Here is a 19231-nt window from a genome sequence, read left to right on the forward strand (position 1 = left end):
TGTTTTCAAAGACAATTTGCCAGGGATCGATGAGTTTATAGATCAGGCCGGTAGAGCTATTGTTTACCGGCCATGTGTCGGGGTCTCACGGCCCCAAATCCGGACCTGCAGACGACAACCAAACACCGCCCCTATTACAATATGTACTACTACTCCAATGTACTCCGACAGCTTTTGGAAAAGGGGTAAGGTCGCGTGTCTGCAACAGTGCACGGCCTTTACACGTCCTTACAGGAAAAAAACACGTCGACTTCCTGGTTGCTTGCCTAGTGCACAAACGGTTACCAACATCACACATAATCCCATATTACGATCCAGGCTTTTTTTACATCAGACATTTTGTTGCGCGTTTTGATTAGATCCATAGGCCCGCTTACACACGTGCCCCGGGCCATTTGTTGATAAGGGACGATATTAACGGCCCTGTCGCGGGACTGTTACCCCCGCGTACCAGGGGAGGGGGTCCAGTAGATATAGACTCCACGTCCGTTACACAATCACTTAATACACACGCGTACATTCCCAACACAGAATCATCATGGGCACAGAATATCCAGGTTTTCACAATCGTAAGTAATCCACGCGAGAGGTAAGTCCCAAGCTGTAAAAGAGAAATGGGGAGGGGGCGAGGGGGAAGGGTAGAATACGTACCTTGTGCGGGACCGTTCAGCGTCGTGTCGTGGTAGGCGTTGACAATCAGAGAGAAAGTACCCTAAAACACAGAGAAAGATGAAAATTAATCCTGATAAAAGAGTTTACCGACATCTTAACAGTAAAAAGGAAAGGCGAGGTATTATGGTTTGGATAGCAAGCTGTTTCCCGCTCGTAGCGGTATACTTAGTGCAAATCAATACTGTGGTATCTTACTGTTCCATAGCGATATCGAAATGACAGATATCCATAGCGATACCACAGCAACAAGACACACCCATAGCATTACCGGTGTAACAGAAATTACACTGACAGCAACTTTAAAGATATAACATAAACTAAATTGCGACACTTAACTATTATTATTATTATTATTATATTGTTGTTACAATAACTATATTGACAAGACAATAACTATACAGACATAGTACTAACTATACTGTGACAATAACTGTACTTATATAACAACTATACTGAGGTGATGTGACAACTATACGCATGTTATACATTGTAATAACCATACTGACGTGATAATAACCATACTGATGAGACAGTAACTCGACTAATATGACAGTTATTATAGTAACATGACAATAACTATGCTGACATGATAACTATACTGAAAACTATACTGACATGATGATAACTATATTTATTTCTATACTCCGTCAAACATGTGATCTAATTTTTAAACTGTACTGGTTTTGAGACACATGACAGTAGAAGACTGATGGCGATTGTCAACGAGCCGTGGGTACACAACAGTGTGTTACTACGTCATAAAACACAACTCCAACTGTCGCCGAACTAAAACCACACTACGTGTTTCCTAAGTGTACTACATGCACTGAAGGAAGTGTAGGATCAGTTGTACTAAGACTTGCACAGTAAACAAATTACGAGTGTGTAAACAACGCTTTAGCTGCTGATGCTGACTTACCGGCCAGGAGTAAGGAATGGAGAAATCAAGAGGATTGTCAAATTTGACGGGCAGTTGAGCACTAAAATTCACCGAGTTAGATCCCAAAATAGGTGTTGTAACACTGGCAAATGTACAAGAGGCATCGTCGGGTATCGTCTTTTGATAATGCGTAAGACAGATCCAGAAGAAAGTCCGACAGGTATCACTGCACTTCCCATCCTTACGAAATCCATTACAACAATTACCGTCGGTATTTAATCCGTCCTCGTTTTTAAATAATGATAATTTAAGTTCGAACACTGCTGTACACGTAACCTGTAAAATGAATAAAATACAAAAAATTAACAATGTATATATATAGAACTACTATAGTTTGTACCGGTACATAGTACGTTAGCTTGTAGTCGAATCATGCTCCGAGGTGTAGGTATACAAAGTAGCGTAGAACGGTGTTGGTTTACAATATTATAAAAAATAAAATAAAATCACAATAAACAGACAAATGAAACTTAGTGATGAATAACGTTTAACAAAGATAAATAACTGACTTACCATAGATAGTTGTAATGTAATAAACCAGAGCACAACGAAGCGTGTACTCGTCCCCCTCATCCTGATGTTTACTAGTCGTACTCGGCACAAATTATTGTAGGTAGCTGGCTAAGGCCTCGTTCTGGCTAGGCTCCGCCCACCGTTGATTGACAGTTATCTACAATAGTGATTGTCGGTGATAAACGAATGGACTCAGAGGTTTGAATTGAACCTATTTAAACACTGGTTTAACTTTATATATACTCGTACAGGTGAATATTGTCTTAGACAATTGTCTCGTTCTTAATACACAAGGACACATGTACATTATACACAATCGCCACATCCTTGCTTACCTGTATAGGTAATACTTTACCATTTGTTAGTTTACATTATATACACAAATTAACGTTTACATAATTTAAATATCGATACCTTTCCACATAAGACTTCAATTCGATAAAAGATCGACTCTTTCACGAATTACAATCGATTTGTGCCCCGTTTCATAAGCACACGTGTTTGCCCGTCCGTGCCGGTTTTACACACGAACAAGAACGTGCAACAGGCAGAAAGTGCCACAGGTAACAAAAACGAACAAACAAAAAGTATCGGCTATAAAATAAACACACATCTGTATGCCTAGGATATTAGCTATACGGATAAAGGTAGCAACGCGGTTCAAGGCTTCCGAGCGTTATGATGGAGGGTTTAAACAGGTAAATACTCCAGGTAAATCGTTGTCAAGTTCGTGATCCTTTTCAAACCGGAAAAAAATAGGGCACACATCTGTCGGTGAAGTGTCGTATACACACGACTGAAGGTACAGGGTATTGGGGAGGTATAAACGACAGAGAAGCATCCCCTTCGTTATACGGCTAAAACAATCACCTACCTGATTGATTAGAAATAAGTCCGAAGTTTAATCCTAATATTTGAGACATTGTTTTCAACATAAATATCCACAAGTTGTTTCCGAGATCGGCTCTCTACGCTGGCACGTGCTCAGCCGCTCCGCGCCTTTTGTGTTTGTGTCGAGGTAGCAACTTGTTCCGTGTCTTCAGCTGTCCCTATCAAAACACCTGTCGCTCTGACCTGCCTTTACCGATGCAAATTACCTTCCAAATAAGGAGAGCGGCACGCGCTGTTTGAAGCAACAGTTTTATTATTCGACGATTGCGAGTCGAGATAAAATTCATCATCTTTGAGGATAAATTTCGGCCTGATACACATAGGTAATTAAAAGCTACGGCGAATTTTGGCGGGAAGACACGGTTCATGATTCTGGCGTGATGGATAAGATATTTTTGAGGCACCTGTTTGGCTCTTTATAGTCTCGACATCTGGGCGTTTATTTCAAACTTAAATCAATGGCAAAGAAAAAAACTGATTTCACATTCTGATGAACTCGAAACTCCGATCGTCTCCAGGAAACTTGGTAACGACCTGTAGGTCAAATTATCCAATTAAAAAATATTAATGGCGAAATCTTATCACCGTCATCCCCTAAACCCACTGGAAATTAATACTTTGTCAACGGTTAAATATTAGTAAAACTTATCAAAGAAATTGTATACGGAAATAGTAGCCGTGTGTAATTACCTGTGCTAATTAGTCAGACTGACAGGTGTCTGTCTGTGTGTAAAGGTACCTGTTCTCAACCAACATCTCCGTAATCCCCTATTTATGATGCTACTGTGATTTGTAATTAAGATGTTCGGCTGTTAATTACAATACAGGTGTTTCGTCCTTATGTCAGTGATATGTCGAATGGAGTGATGGTTTTCTCGTGTTAAGTACAACTGTAAGAGGGACTACTCGTGCACAGTACAATCTAACGCGTGGTACCGTGTTGGTGCGATTGAGCGATAGCACGATGCGCTGCACTACGATAGTATATTCGACATTCCATTACATAGAAGATGCAGTTACAAAACGTACGTCGTGTTGCGGGCGTCTCGCTCGAGTGCGCCTCGTCAATCACCCCATCTAGCCGCGCGACAGAGGCGGAGCCTAGATTCCCACTCCTCCAATCAGCGGCGGGTGACAGCGGTCGGCACGAGCCAAAGTGTGCCGGGCAACCTTGAAGCACTCGAGTGTATCTTCTCGTTGAGCGCGCCAGCTGAAGGTAATTTGCATATAGGTGAAAACTAAAACCAACAGGTTATTTACTATAGCAGAGATATCTTTATGATGAGTGCCGTCCATATATTGAATTACCACACTTGTCTTTCTGTCTCGCACCTGTAGCGTCAGCGAATCGAAACCCATTTATATGAATCACATACTGCCCTTACACAACACGTCACGATTTTTTTTATTTAAATATATTTTCCTTCTGCAATTAAAAGTTGACAAACATGAGGTCGCTCCTTCATATGCAGGCTGTATGGATAGACAGCACGCACTGTATAAAGACACACCTTCACAGGTAAAAAAAACCGCACAGGTAAGACCGTTTACCATAGCAACTTAACATAAAAACCTTAGTCGTTAATGTTTTAAATTCAAAATACATCTCTTTTTCCTTACAAAATGTCCTTTCTAAAATAAAAATGAAAAGCAGACAATTACACACTATTCATTTTCATGAGACATACGAAGCAGGTGAAGTTAAGATCAGAAAAGTACCGTTATTCATCAATCTTATATGCATAAAAATTATAATGCACCTGCTGCATAGATTTTCCCGACGGATATATATACAAAACAATAATATTTTCATAATAAGTTTTACAATTTGTTATATCATACCGATAAAAGGTCATGTTATCGTTACCTGACCCCGATGTAGTACCTTGCTAAGGCTATTAGTATAACGATACCGGCAATTTACTGTACGGAAAACAAGGATTTTCAGCGACAGACCACGATTTCGGCCATTTGTAAGCGATCGGCCCTGACACTTTTGAGGGGTTGCCTGATCCGTGGCGATAATTTGGCCCCATTGTAAGGTGCTCAGGTAGGTAACTTTCACCTGTTGATAAACCTATTGTCGTGGCTAATTAAATCAACGATCTCCCGTGTCCTGACAAAGCAAGGCACGGGTGTTAATTGATTAGCTTATTGATGATCGCGCGACGGTGCCCAGGTGCCCTAATCAAGGGGCTACGGCGCCAGGTAGATAACACCTACCTGTTTATAGAAAAAAACAGTGCTCACCCGTGGGAACACCGAAAGGGGCTTAATCAGGGACCCAAAGGATCAAGACGGGGCCAGGGCGACATATACTCTATAGGGCCCATCTCAATGTCTCACCTCCCCAGCGGCTGTAGGGGTGACGTGTTTGAGTTGACCCGCTGTTCCTATATACCAAAATCAATGTGTGACCGAAAACACGTTAGTACACATAAAAGGGGCAGTGATTAATTACCTGTGCAGATAAACAATGCCGTATTAATTGATTAAACTAATTAACCTTCCAATCAGGTCCAAACGTAACATGTTCTGCAGACTATTTGAAAATAAACTATATTATTCTTCCTATTATTTGATCATGTGATGTGTGAAAAAATAAATGTTTCAGTTTGTTAAATGACATCACGGTCTGCTAGAGCATCTAATTATGTGATCACATATTACGTTTCTAATACGGTTAATTAACAATGGAGGTCCAATATTTCGATGAGTCTATAATGAAATGTGAAGCACACTAGGACATTTTATGATTTTAACGTATGATTAAATCGTTCGTATTTCCTTTTCGAATGTCAATTTCCCTTCATAACTGACAAGAAATGGGAAAGTTTATATATATATTCATTGACAAATTATATTCTGCGCACTGTTAATATAACTTATTTGCGGGAATAATATAAGATTCTTTCGGACACATATACACAGGTATATGATAAAAAGATGAAAACCAAGGCTGATTCCGACCACTTCATCTTCATTTATCAATAAAACAAATATGAACTTTCTGTATTTATGAATCATGACACATATTGTTTGAATCTGCTAAATAACGGTGATCCTCTGATAATGAATTTCAGTGCATTTGATATCAGAGTTGGCTCGTGCGAAATCATGAAGGGTTGACAATTTGGTTGCGGCAGAAACCGGGTCGATTGATTGGGCAGGTGATATCTGATTAAATAAAACACCATTCCTGTCCCTAAAGTACCAAAGGTTGAGGGGGGAAAAACCGTGGGACAATATTAAACATTTTAAAACGAAATCGTGACAAAAATAAACGCTACCAATAATATTATGCCATATTATGGAGGTCGACGGAAACACTATTTACTTTAGCCTGTAGCATTTCAAGGAAAGGATACCCCACAATTTCGTTGATTTGCATAATAAAGTGAGGTAATTTTAATGAGGGGGAGCAGAGAGAAGGTTCCCACACTCCATCCCCTACAAACGCCGTACGGCAAGATATCGCGCTGACAACCTGCGCATGTCAATTGAGTAATAATTAGCATATCCTTTTGTGTGATATTATAATTGTCTCGCAATACCTCGGCCGGCTTCTGTGCCGGAATGCGCCAGTGATGAGCCACGATAATTCCGGCCCGTTTGGCGCGAATACTCTTTGTTTCGATCCAGGATGTTTTTGCTGTATTTTTTTTATTCATGGCGTTGTCACCTGCTGAAGGTTTTAGCCATCTGCCACAGTAACGGTACTGGTCGTGGCCCTTTCCCGTTACAGGTACTCTACCACAACACCCGGGCCCCGTAACCGGTAAAACAAACAAATCTTAGAGAACAAACAGGCAACAGATGGCGTCACAGTGCAGTTCTTTGTCTTAGACCGAGCGGTGAATATATATGTGCGGATAATAAACTTTGAATACACCGCGTCATCGTTCGGTCACAACAGGTGTTCTTATTGTTTGGGTGAAGGTAAGTGGGGACCTCAGGTGTTATCCTTACCTGTGTTGTTGTAAGCTGGGAATATTAAACGCGGGACTTGACTTTATAATACCGACAGTCGAAATACACACAATTTTCCGCGAACTGATTCCGGTACGCTTGAACGACTTGTCGTCTGTCAATACAGAAGATTATTACATTAATGAAGAAATTAACCCTAAATTCAGTCTATACAGGAATGGCATATTGGATAAAGTTCAGAACGATTTTTGAAATGAATACCGTGGAATTATAAAAAAAATCATATACATCACGTTTTATTTTAAAAAATAGGTGGACAATGTATCTGTTGACTCAACACTGGCTACGACGTAAAAGATCAAGTTCAATATTTTGCCGTGTCTCATTTGTATTAGAACAGCACAACCTACAACTAGGGACTCCTATTAATGTCAACCGACCGACTTATACGTCATTTACGAATGTATGTTGGCTATAAATAGCCGGTTTATGCGGTTTTTCTCGAGACCGTATAAGAATAAAATTCAAGGGGAAAACGTTCTTATAAGTTTTAATAAACGGTGATAGACCCGCCCGATATACACAAGGACAGGGGACTTATAGCTATCACTAGTTTAAAAAATGCGAATTTTGATCATTTTGAAGGATACCAAATGAGCAGGTAGGACCGAGCTTTGTCCGGTACCCGACACACAGTTCGGTGGTGCAACAGGTGTTGGCGATATTTGCATTACAGAGGATGGCGGTGCCTAGCGGGCCATAACAAAGGGCTCTTTGCGACCCCCGGACATACGGCCAGGCCTTCGCCAGCTGCTCCTTTGAATTTAGGGGCCGACTATGACCCCGGTATAAAGGGGGTCAGTGTTACGTTTTAAAGCACAGTTCATGCTATTGAGACTGATACCCTTCAACGTTTTTATAAGAAACTCAAAATCATCGAGAACAATAAAACCTGTTCGTGTGGTTGCTAAATTTTAGCCGTGTCCTCAACTTCCGGTCCTACTGCGCAAACTCAAAAACGAAAAGTCGCCTGTGATTCGTCAATCTACTAAGATGGCACGCGTACAGACGTGTATGTAAGTAAAAAAGCATGATATCGCTTTAGCCTTGTATATACTCTGACGAAACCCAGATGCCATATAATTGAATAGGTCAACTTCCGTTCTGTCGCCATATGATTGGTACAGCCTGTCATACGAAGTTCGCCACATGTCTGAAAAATCCACTTCCCTCTGTCCACGGAAAGTTGTTTTCGGTTAGATGAACAGACGTATTTTCTAAATTAACGTATATGGAAAATGTTGGATACGATAAGAAATAGCGGCATTCGTTGCATGTTTTTTTACAGTACTTACCATGGAGTGCGATACTTTGTTTTAATCAAAGGCGATAAACAAAACAACAGTTTTGGACCGATTACCTGGAGTTCTAGTGGCTACTTTCGCTTCCGGGTGTGCTTAAAAGTGCACCAAGGTGTTTTTATGTCAAAGGTCGCAAGCTAAGCGATGCACTGTCTTGATAGGTGAGCCTTATCATAACGTTGATTTTTTTACGGTATAATTTCATTCATGAAGCCGCAGGGATAATTTTCATCATATCGAAAATGAAAGCTATTCCAGTTTCAAACATTAGCAAAACTTTCGAACCGATGCCAGAAATTTCAAACATGTTATCAAGGGATATTGCAAAGAATTTTCCATACGTACGCCATAAAGTATTTATACGTCTACTGATAAGACCCAGCCATATTATCAGAGCACCCCACACAAAGTGTGAGGATGCTGTACAATCGTAAACTGACGAGGAGTCTCTCTACCCCCGGGGCAACAGATCTACAAACAGCGGAGTCGCAGATAAACCTATCTCCCGCAATCTCCGTTCAAACTCCAACGTCATTAAACCCGAGATGAAAACGTAATTTTACTTAATAACTGCAAAAAATATGAATTCGGGATGGTTTTTGTTTCTTCCAGGAGAGAATTATTACATAATCATTTCACTTTTCCACGCCATATGGTGACGTAGGTGACCGTAAAGTACGTAACACACACACACACCAGGGTTTGGTGCTTAGCTGTTCTTTCCTATTTTAATTTATTGTCAGGTACCTGACCATTGATTGTCTGACCATGATATTGTTCTGTATCGAACTTGAGTTTTTTCTGGTAAAGAACGATCTTTTACTTTGAAAATAAACTTTGCCAGAATCTTGTTATTCTAAAATAGTTCGGAACAGGTGGCAAAAATAGCATGTCTGGTTACAAGGGGGGAGGAGGGGGNGGGGAAGCTACTGACGGATTTTGTCACGAAGAGAAGGTTACAGCATGGTATTCTGAAAGATTGTGTCACTTTAAGAGAAATTGATTGCAAAGTGTTGGGACGAATTCTGTCACTTTAAGGCAGATCTGGTGACGTACAATGTCTCCTTAACGGACATTGATGACACGACAAGTGTGATCGCCACTAGTGTGACCATGGGAACGAGGCCGCACAACCTTCCCAACCAGTTTACTCCAATCTTTCATTAAATATTAAAAGTCTTTCGCACAATTTAAAAATTCAAACAAAACCAACGTGCTATATATGCGAGCTGTAATTAGGTACCGGGAGAGGGCCGCCATAACTACACCATAAGGGTACCGCTACACGCTCTAACGCAATTGCGTTGATGGTGGAAATTGTCGAACTTCATTTTTTTACTTTCAAAATTAATTAAATTAAAAAACTCACAATCATCCGTAGCCATTTATTTGTGAAAACATACAGTACATCCTCAGTTTTGTTTTATCCCTTTGCGCTGTTTATACCAAGATCATGAAAACTGCCAGACGAACAAGTTTGTCAAAATCCTGTTGTCAACAGAAACAGGCCCACAATCCGTCATGGCATCCCGGAGTGTCAAGATGTCAACCTCCCTAAGTTTATTTTACTATTCGCTATTTAAAGCTTAGAGAGGGGGAGAATTTAAAGCTAAGGGAGTGGGGGGAGAGGATGTTAAGATTCTTGTAATCAAGGGATAAGGGAAATGGTCTGCATTCTGGCGCTAAGCAGTGCCTTGTTTCAGCCACTGATGTAGAAAAACGGTTGTCCATTACAACTCATTTTCGAATTACTAACATGAGTGAATGTCAGCCATAATTTACCCGGCACACTAAACCATCTGGGAGCAGTTTGTGGCCGACTGGAGCACGTGGGAACCGTTCTCACGCGATATTTGATACGCTTGGCTCGTGCTCTCCCCGTGCCCGCGTGCTACAGCACTAACACCATCAGCTGTTATCAATGAAGCCAAAATACCGAAACTTAAAACGACTTTGAAATGTAACAAGTTCCAAATTCACAGATTTGGTCCTCGATTGAAGTCTCTGGTATTACACGTGTAACACCGGCGTTTGTTTGCGGAGGGAGGGGGACCCAGGACCCGGGGGAGCTGTGTGTACAGTAAGTTAAAGCGACAGTGACGACCAACTGATGGGAAACACACCATCGTCCTTTTGGCCACTGGTGCTGGTGCCATCAAAGTGGCCCTATGGTCTTTGACTACAAAGCATCCTCATTATATTCCGGTAATGAGCACTGGCCGAAACGACCGACCTGTCTCGTTATCCCGGGCAACAGACAAGGTTCAGACTATCACTACTCGAGTTAGACGAGTCAGATATGTCCAGTTACCCTGGGGGAGAGACGAAATGAGGACCGTCAAATTATCCCGACGAGGACGGACTAGACCTGGGATAATGTCATACAAATCAAGTTGACCCGGGGACGAGACAGTGTCTGATATGTCGAGTTACTCCCTGGAGGGAGACAGAACCACCAATGTCTCGCTATCCTGAGGAGGCAAAGGCAGATATGCGAAATTGCGCTGGGTAAAAAGTATTGTCATAATGAAAATTACCCAATAAACAATAAACTATGACAAGGAATCCGAATATAACACTCATGGAAAAAAGTAAGGAGCTAGTTTGGTGGAGGGAATCCCCAACGTACGGCGGCCTTCCCATTAGCGCTGAGGGGAATGGAGGGGATATTTTGATCTGTTGGTTCGCCTGTCAAAAGGGTGACCACAGTCACCAAGCCATGGTCTCTAAGTTTTATCAGTGCTAATGCACGTTAATGTAGTTTTCGAACAGTACGTGCAAATATGGTGTAAATATGGACATTCCCGATTCCTGACTTCGTGGTCTGGCCACAACTATGCCAAACCATTCCTGGTAGAGTTGACAGTTCGGGCCAAGATAAGATAACACGTCCCGCCCAGAGGACCAGCGCCCTAGTTAGCTTAATGGTGGAAAGCGCAAGCGATATTTTTGTCCAAAAGTACCGAAAATCATTTTATAATTGAAAGATAATCGTTTATGGCACAAATACAACATGGAAGATACATATCGTGTGAAGATTTTCAAGACATACGTTTTTCTTTTCACAATAAAAGTTGAGGAGGTAAGCTAACGATACTCAAGGAAAACTGAATGTATGTACGTCTCGCTCTTAAATAGGTGACCATACGTCATTATAGACCCACTAGCACCGATAGTCCTGATAAAGACGAAAATATTTACAATAAAAGTGTCCAACATAGGATTGTATCTTTAGTTACGTAAATAATAACGGTCACCCACTACACACACACACACACAGCGTTGGTCTTTTATGTTTAAAGGGAGGTAACTCCGATATATTTTATGACTGAAGGAACAAGATATGTGGAAAATTAGTCTTACTTTTTTTTCTGTTTGCCTTTTCAATCCAGGGAAGATCCTGAAAGATATAGAGAAAATATATTTTGAATGGTTTAATATCATGAAAATCCATGAAAGCTTTCAAATTGTTTTCATTACACACTAAACAGGTAACTTGACGATAGCGTTAAACGTGTGTCCCAGTGTGTGGTGATCAAACGAACGGCAAGGTACGTGTGACCAGTAACAGATACACCAGGCGAAAACCTACCGTACCCAAACAGACCCCTAAATCCAAACAAGGACACACGGAGACACAAACAAGGCAATTACTGGGTCTCATATAGGGCGAAGACGCAGAGTTTGGAGTAGGACAAGGATAAAACAGCATGTGTTCACGATACCAAGTTCTGATTTGGCACTGAATGTCGGAGCCCGTTAGAAAGGATCAACTGTATAATCTTGTTTTTAGTTTGACCAAACAGTCGTCGAGTCAATAATGTTTGATACAGATAACGCCACAAAAACGTGTTTGAATTTTTTTTTCTAAATATTTGCGAATTCAGTTACTTCTATAGATCGAGTGTATTCTAATAAAAAAACTAAACATTTAAAAACTTCTTTACAAATGAAAACATATTTGTAGAACCAAGACCGTTCCTCGCACGAGAGAATGACTCTATCACGACAAAATGGTTACAAAATATGAACGCAATACAAGTTCTTTTGACTAACACAAATGACAAAATAAATTAAAAGTTTGATGTTGTTTTTCTTCCGTGACTAAAGCGATCCCAAGGTGTAAACCGAATGTCTATTGGAAATGCTAGCTACACACTAGAATGCCGAACACAAAACGTGACAAATGAGATAAAAAAGTGAATGAGCGACATAAAAACTTCGTTCACAAAAAAATCCGGTTCAATACTTGACGTTCGACACGTAAACGCTAACATTTATATGTGAAGTTTCACATAATTCCCCTTCGGTATTTCTGTGCGAACTATGTGACTAAAGACGAGTGATGCGAATTGTCTCAACCAAATAGCCGTCTGGCTTCGCTGTTCCGGAAGTAATTCTCCCATTAACATGGCCAGTTGAAATCGTTAGTTATCTATAATGTCTTATTTTCGGCAACAATGTCTGGGTCTCCGAGGGATATATCAGAGTTACTTACCGTGTCTGAAGCTTAGACCATTCATTTACATAATGGCACGACGCACCGTTCGACAATTCACCCATTCACACAGACCGACAAAAGTCCACTGATTCAAGTTGACTTATTTGCAACACAGACTCACAGTCACCGATTGTGATTAATGTAAATTAACAAAGTGTTCCAAGTCGGGGAATTAAAACGAACGGAAAACGATTTCCTTCTATGATAAACTATTTCTCAACGAAAATCCACAGCCTTGATTAACAAGGTCTAAAATTAAACTGGTGTATTACATGAGCATATTACAAAGAACAATGGACGCTTGTTTGTGTTTCTAGAAACAGCCACATATAACACTTAACTAATGCAGGTAGGTATGCCAGGACAATGCTGGGCATGTCCCCACTCTTTGAATGTTAGAACAAAACATTTAAACGGCACCTCAAAGACAGATTAGTCAATCAACACTCGTCAGCTATGTCAAACATCCCTGGCTTCTAGAGGACGTGCCCAAAAACAAATGACATGGATGGTATCTTGAAGATACACATTGGTAAATAGATAAATAACAAAAAAATAATGACACCAAACCATCCAATGTTTTCATTAATTTGGTTAAGTGAAGTTAAAACCAGTTGACAGGGTGTTTGACCTTGAGAGCAATATGAATCTGTAGACAACGAAACACGACCGAGGAGAGTCACTGGGGCGTAAACGGCAGTGGTTAGATCGCCGGGGAGTTGGGGGCTTTGTACTGATGCATGTGATCAGAAACAATGGCAATACTGATAGCTGTAATGTCGCAAGTTTATCGACGTTCGATCTTGATTTGTTTGACACGGAAACTGTTACTGTAAACTACTACTTCCCCAAACAGTACGACATGACAACGGAGCCGAACGCTTCGTCATTCGAAACTCCTCACTTCTTTACCGTCCCAGGGTATCGCTAACATCGAATGCCACTTAATTTCCCATAAGTCAAGCCTCTATACACGTGAAACCACAATTAGTGTTAAATCCAGCCGTATTGCTGTCGACTATGTTATTTAGATATTCGTCTTCAATCATTTATCACTCGATTCTCTTTCATCGATGTCACGCTCTTTACTGTGTATGTCATTTCGTGTTCACGAAAGTAAAAAAAAAAAAAAAAGACAGTCTCATTATCCATAATTTTTCAATTATTAAATATTTAATATTCTATACACACCGACATATCACATTCCAACTCCTTAGGTGTACACAAACACTCACCGGCTGAGCTAAATCTGGGTTCAGTTTCACGAACGTTCCTGAACTGCCTTTAACGAAAGCATTATTGGAGTTAAAGAGGAATCGTTTGCTAAGAAAAATCTCCTTATCTTCAGTAATGATTTTCTACTGAAAACTTAAGTTAAAGAATTAATTTATGTTAAGAATGTTCGTGTAAATGAGGCCTCGTACATTTTCCTACGCCTTTACCTTTCTAGATAGAAACGTCCTCTTCGAATTCATCCCGAGCAACCAAACTGAATCTCAACAACGACAAAGCATACATTTTGTCTATTTCTGACCATATTTACGTGATGCAATATATCGAACAGACCGATCTACCACACATAGATCACGCTGAGAAATATATACAATTTATAAACGAGCAATCTATTTTTAAGTTTATGTCAACCCTACAGACCAGCGATTTTCCCACAGTAAGCTCAGGAATGTTAGGCACATGTTGTGGGGAGGGGGTAAAGCAGCACGCATCTTTTGAGGGGGGGACCAGTCATTTATTACCTCCCAATGACAAATTTTATCTTCCCAGTGTCTGTGTTGCTTTCCCCGTTATCGTGAGGTAAGTAATGAAATCTCACCCAATTGATCTGGTACATCTAAATGTTTTATGATCTTTGGATGCGGTCAACACTCGATGTCACTAACTATCTGAACCATCCATCACGAGGTTCGTTAAACCCAAAAACACTGGTATTTGCAATTTCTTTTCTCGTTTATCTTTTTCATTGAAAAAAAAGATGAAATGCCCAACTTTCCCATGATTTCATTGATTGCGACACAAGAGAGATGTTCTGTAAATATTTCCGGATAGCGCTTGAGTCACATATATCAGGGAGGTTTGTATGACCATGCTATTTACATGTGAAACCAAACTTCAAACACATTCTAAAGGTGTTGATGTTTAATATACTCGTAACCCCGTAATGTTTATAAATAGATCATCAATAGCTATTAGGATTTTCTCAGTGGTATATCAATGACATTTTGCCGTGATCCTTTCCCTGATCCGTAATGTGTATCTTGATACTGAGGTGGGTGGGTGTTTTAAAGGTCTGGCCTTACTAAGGATCGCGAGTATTTAAAACCCTGATGCAATGTGTAAGTGAATACTGTGGGAAAATTTCTACCGAGGAATGTTCTAGCCAAGACTTGACTGCCGATAGGCGCATGTTAAATAGTAATGGCGTACCGTGTCCCCCTACTGGTACAACAATATCGAAACATCTGGAGCAGGCCGGTTTGTTATGATAGCAAGCCTTATCTGTGATTACAACTGTTGTATTTACCCTCAATAGGGATCTCAGAGGCCTCAGTATCAGCAGCCGACTGCTAAGCCAATGAAGAGGCAGAACTGTGAGGTCAGAAGGTCAAATATGATGCAATCGGATAAATCAGTTATTCGCTTCATTTAATAACTGACGGTTTTTGGGGTGATATACTTTGCAATTGTAATAATGTTTTTATTTGTAGGCTTTCGCCAGGCGTGGAGACATCCGACAGGAAATGGGGAACTCTTTGAATGTGTTGGTTCTCAGCAGTTTTTTCAAAGATACGGACGAACTGAGCAAACTAATAACGAATGGCAACTGTCAACAGAGGTCGTCAGCTGTCAACAGAGAACAATCGTCAACGAGAAAAAAATAACAACAAAGGTCATCTGTCAAAAAGGATGAACAATCAGCAGGAACACCTGTCAAGAAGGACCACATATTAACAAAGCTTATCCAATTATAAACGGCAACTGTCAATTAAGCCAATTTACAATCAAGAATATCTTCTATTATAAAGGGATGTCTGGCAATTAGGGTTGCCTGTCAATAAAGTTCATCTTTAATAAGGACACCTATTTATAGTAATATTTATTATGTATGTCAATTTAGTGTATGTCAAAGAAGGCTGTATGTCAATTAAGTTAATGCAAATAAAGGTTGTATGTCGACCAATAATGTATGTCAATTAAGATGTATGTCAATAAATGCTATGTCAATTTAGCTTCTATCAATAAAGGATGTATGTCAATTAAGTTTTTGTCAATAAAAGATCTATGTCAATTATGATGTATGTCAATGAAGGCTGTATGTCAATGACGGCTTTATGTCAATTAATGCTGTATGTAAATGAAGGCTGTTTGTCAATAAAGTTTATGTCAATGAAGGCTGCATGTCAATAAAGGCTGTTTGTCAATAAAGTTTATATCAATGAAGGTTTTATGTCAATGACGACTGTATGTCAATAAAGGATGTATGTCAATAAAGGCTGTTTGTCAATAAAAGATCTATGTCAATTATGATGTATGTCAATGAATGCTGTATGTAAATGAAGGCTGTTCGTCAATAAAGTGTATGTCAATGAAGGCTGTATGTCAATGACGACTGTATGTCAATAAAGGATGTATGTCAATGAAGGCTGTATGTCAATGAAGGCTGTATGTCAATGAAGGCTGTTTGTCAATAAAGTTTATATCAATGAAGGCTGTATGTCAAAAAAGCTTATGTCAATAAATATCACGGATATCAATAAAGCAGACATACCACCAACAGTACAATGTAAGACATGTCCTTATAGACCAATGAACTGCAGTTATGTAGGATACAAGACAATGAACGTCCATTGAAATATTTATTTGTTTGTTTATCCTTGTCTTGGATGCCACTGACACCTGATTAGTGTTGTGGATAGGTATACCAGGGTATCAGACAAGGTTCTGTTATGTAAGCCCCATTGTCTATCATAAATGTTCATTATGTGGCTTTTGTCAGGAAACATTCCAGACTAAAGTCCCGGTCACATAACCGACCCACATATTTGTATAAGTATGTGGACATATTTGTAGAACTAAGTTATTTCTTTCTGGAGGAGCAAAAGATAATTCAAGGCCTTGAAACAAAAAACTTGTAATCTGGCTTAAGTAAAAAAGTACCAACACATGATTTGACAAACCAAAAGTGAAGGGAAGACAACTTGAGTCTCCATTTGAAGAAGTGATAATTTTGCTTGTAATTGCTTGTAATGCTAATAATGCTTTTTTTTTTTATTTGATTCATTCAGGCATCAACTCACACAATAGAAATACTATTATGACAAAAAAACAAATTACATTGATGTCTTCGATTAGATTTATAACAGACCATTAAAGTAATTATCTAATTGAAATCGGTAAAAAATAGTCGTGTTGGGGGGAATCAATTTACTGTAATAAGATTACCTAGAAACAAGTTAAAATATCGACACAATGTTTTATTGTATTCTGGATCCTTGAATTATTTAGTACAGTTTTCTGACATCAGTCATAATATATCTGCACTGGTGTACAATTATACGCAACCTACTCAATATTTCATGAATGGATTTTTGGCACTTTCAGTTTCTGAAGCCATATTGTTAGCGAACCTGAACGGTCTACATTGATGGATGATAATATTGCCACACAGAATCACCAAAAGTTCTGCCTGTCTGGCAGCCAAAATGACAGAGTAGAGTCATATTCCTTGTAGGTCAGAGATGGTGTTTGGAGATGGCCCCCTGGACGGCTCTGATGGAAGTGTTGGGGAGATGGCCCCCCCATGGTGTGCTCATTGGTGCCATGACACCTCCTCCTTCTACACACCTACAGAGACCCACAGGGATGTCTTTGAGGATGCCAAGTCAGTGTAAATTTACATGCAAAGAGGAATTCTGATCAAAGTGGTATTTTAGGCTGGAAGATTTGCCTGATCAGACTCTCCCTACAGGAGGTGATGTGACGTGAAATCAAGAGAAATAGAGAAGCCGCAATCAATAAAACGCAAGCAGCAGATGATAGACTTTCATAAAATTATGATACCGTGATGAATTTAGAGCCTTTGAAATATCATCGTTTTTCACACAAAAACGTGAAAACAAGCCATATATTGTGGTATGTTGGCAATCCGTTNCTCCATTGGGCCAAAGAAAATCTACACCAAAGTTTCTAGAACATGCACTGTAACATTTCAGAATGAAGAAGCAAGATTTTTCTTTTTACAAAAACTGTGGAACATCAAACTACTATCCACATCTTGAATAATTTATTGGTCTGAAACACCTGTTTGTGTGAAAGTGTTACCTTACAGTCGAAAAAACATTGGATTACCTGTAATGAGAAAATATTTACCATACGCATCTATTCTCAGATCAGGTGTGATCTATTATTGAACCTAAAAACTGCCAGGTATGGTTCTGTTACCATACCTATAACACAGGTATTCTGGGACCAGGTATGGTTCTGTTATCATACCTATACCACAGGTATTCTGAGACCAGGTATGGTTGTTATCATACCTATAACACAGGTATTCTGAGACCAGGTATGGTTCAGTTTCATACCTATAACACAGGTATTCTAAGACCAGGTATGGTTCTGTTTTTGAACCTATAACACAGGTATTCTAAGACCAGGTATGGTTCTGTTATCATACCTATAACACAGGTATTCTGACACAAGGTATGGTTATGTTATGATACCAATAAAACAGTTATTCTTGGAACAGGTATGGTTCTGGTATCATACTTTTAAAACATGAATTTGAGACCAAGTATGGTTCTGTTATCATACTTTTATAACATGTATTCTCAGAGACCAGGTACGGGTCTATCATCATAAGTAAAACCAGGTATTTTCAGTCCAAACTACATCAACATGTTATTCACCAGATGTCCAGTAACTTAATTGTCTATTTACCTAATATCAGACCTATTTTCCGTTTTTCCTCACACAAGCTCTAGCTAAACAATAAGGAGTGTGCTTTTAACAAATGTTCAACAACAACAAAAAAGTTTGGCCTGTATTAGTCATTAAATGATGAGCTATTTGAAGAATTTGATTTGAGGGCCGTGAATTGTTTCACAGTTGTCCCCCTATCAGATAGTGAGGTGAATGGATCTACACTTGGATGAGTTGATAGAAACCACAGGCAAACGCAAGCACAGGGACATATACGCCTGCCAGAAACAAAAGCCTGGAATTTAAATTTGTGAATGGACAAGGTATCACTTGGCTAATATCAGACAAATTGATCAATGTGTGATTATCTAGATAGGGTGGGCTCCGACAAGGCTCAGTATGACATCACCTATCACAGGGGGGGAAGTATTTAGGGGGCTGATATGGGCCCCTCAACCGTCATGTCTAGCTTACAGGTGGGGTCCTCGT

General features: G+C 39.7%; 1 protein-coding gene and 1 long non-coding RNA gene across 7 annotated transcripts in view; one reads left to right on the forward strand and one right to left on the reverse strand.

Moving 5' to 3' along the window:
* Positions 1-16249, forward strand: part of LOC110462798 — a 64187-nt gene extending 47938 nt beyond the window's left edge. The window contains exon 2 of the long non-coding RNA XR_002464317.1: positions 15532-16249. This is a non-coding gene — a long non-coding RNA (uncharacterized LOC110462798). The remainder of the gene's footprint in view (positions 1-15531) is intronic.
* The window catches only part of LOC110462797 (delta-like protein D), a 101811-nt gene that overhangs the window by 9796 nt on the left and 72784 nt on the right, over positions 1-19231 (reverse strand). For 4 of the 6 annotated variants that reach the window (XM_021516978.1, XM_021516979.1, XM_021516977.1 and 1 more), the window contains 4 exons: positions 11671-11707; positions 2126-2282; positions 1592-1888; positions 652-712 (listed from right to left, as the gene is read on the reverse strand). In XM_021516978.1, the coding sequence (XP_021372653.1) occupies positions 652-712; positions 1592-1888; positions 2126-2185 (418 nt within the window). In that variant the 5' untranslated portion in view covers positions 2186-2282; positions 11671-11707. Of the gene's footprint in view, positions 1-651; positions 713-1591; positions 1889-2125; positions 2283-2999; positions 3144-11670; positions 11708-12805; positions 13139-19231 lie in introns of those variants that run through there. The other 2 variants (XM_021516983.1, XM_021516981.1) reach the window with 2 other exon arrangements.

The sequence above is a fragment of the Mizuhopecten yessoensis genome, unplaced genomic scaffold, assembly GCF_002113885.1.
Source record: "Mizuhopecten yessoensis strain PY_sf001 unplaced genomic scaffold, ASM211388v2 scaffold10831, whole genome shotgun sequence".
NCBI classification, from domain to species: domain Eukaryota; kingdom Metazoa; phylum Mollusca; class Bivalvia; order Pectinida; family Pectinidae; genus Mizuhopecten; species Mizuhopecten yessoensis.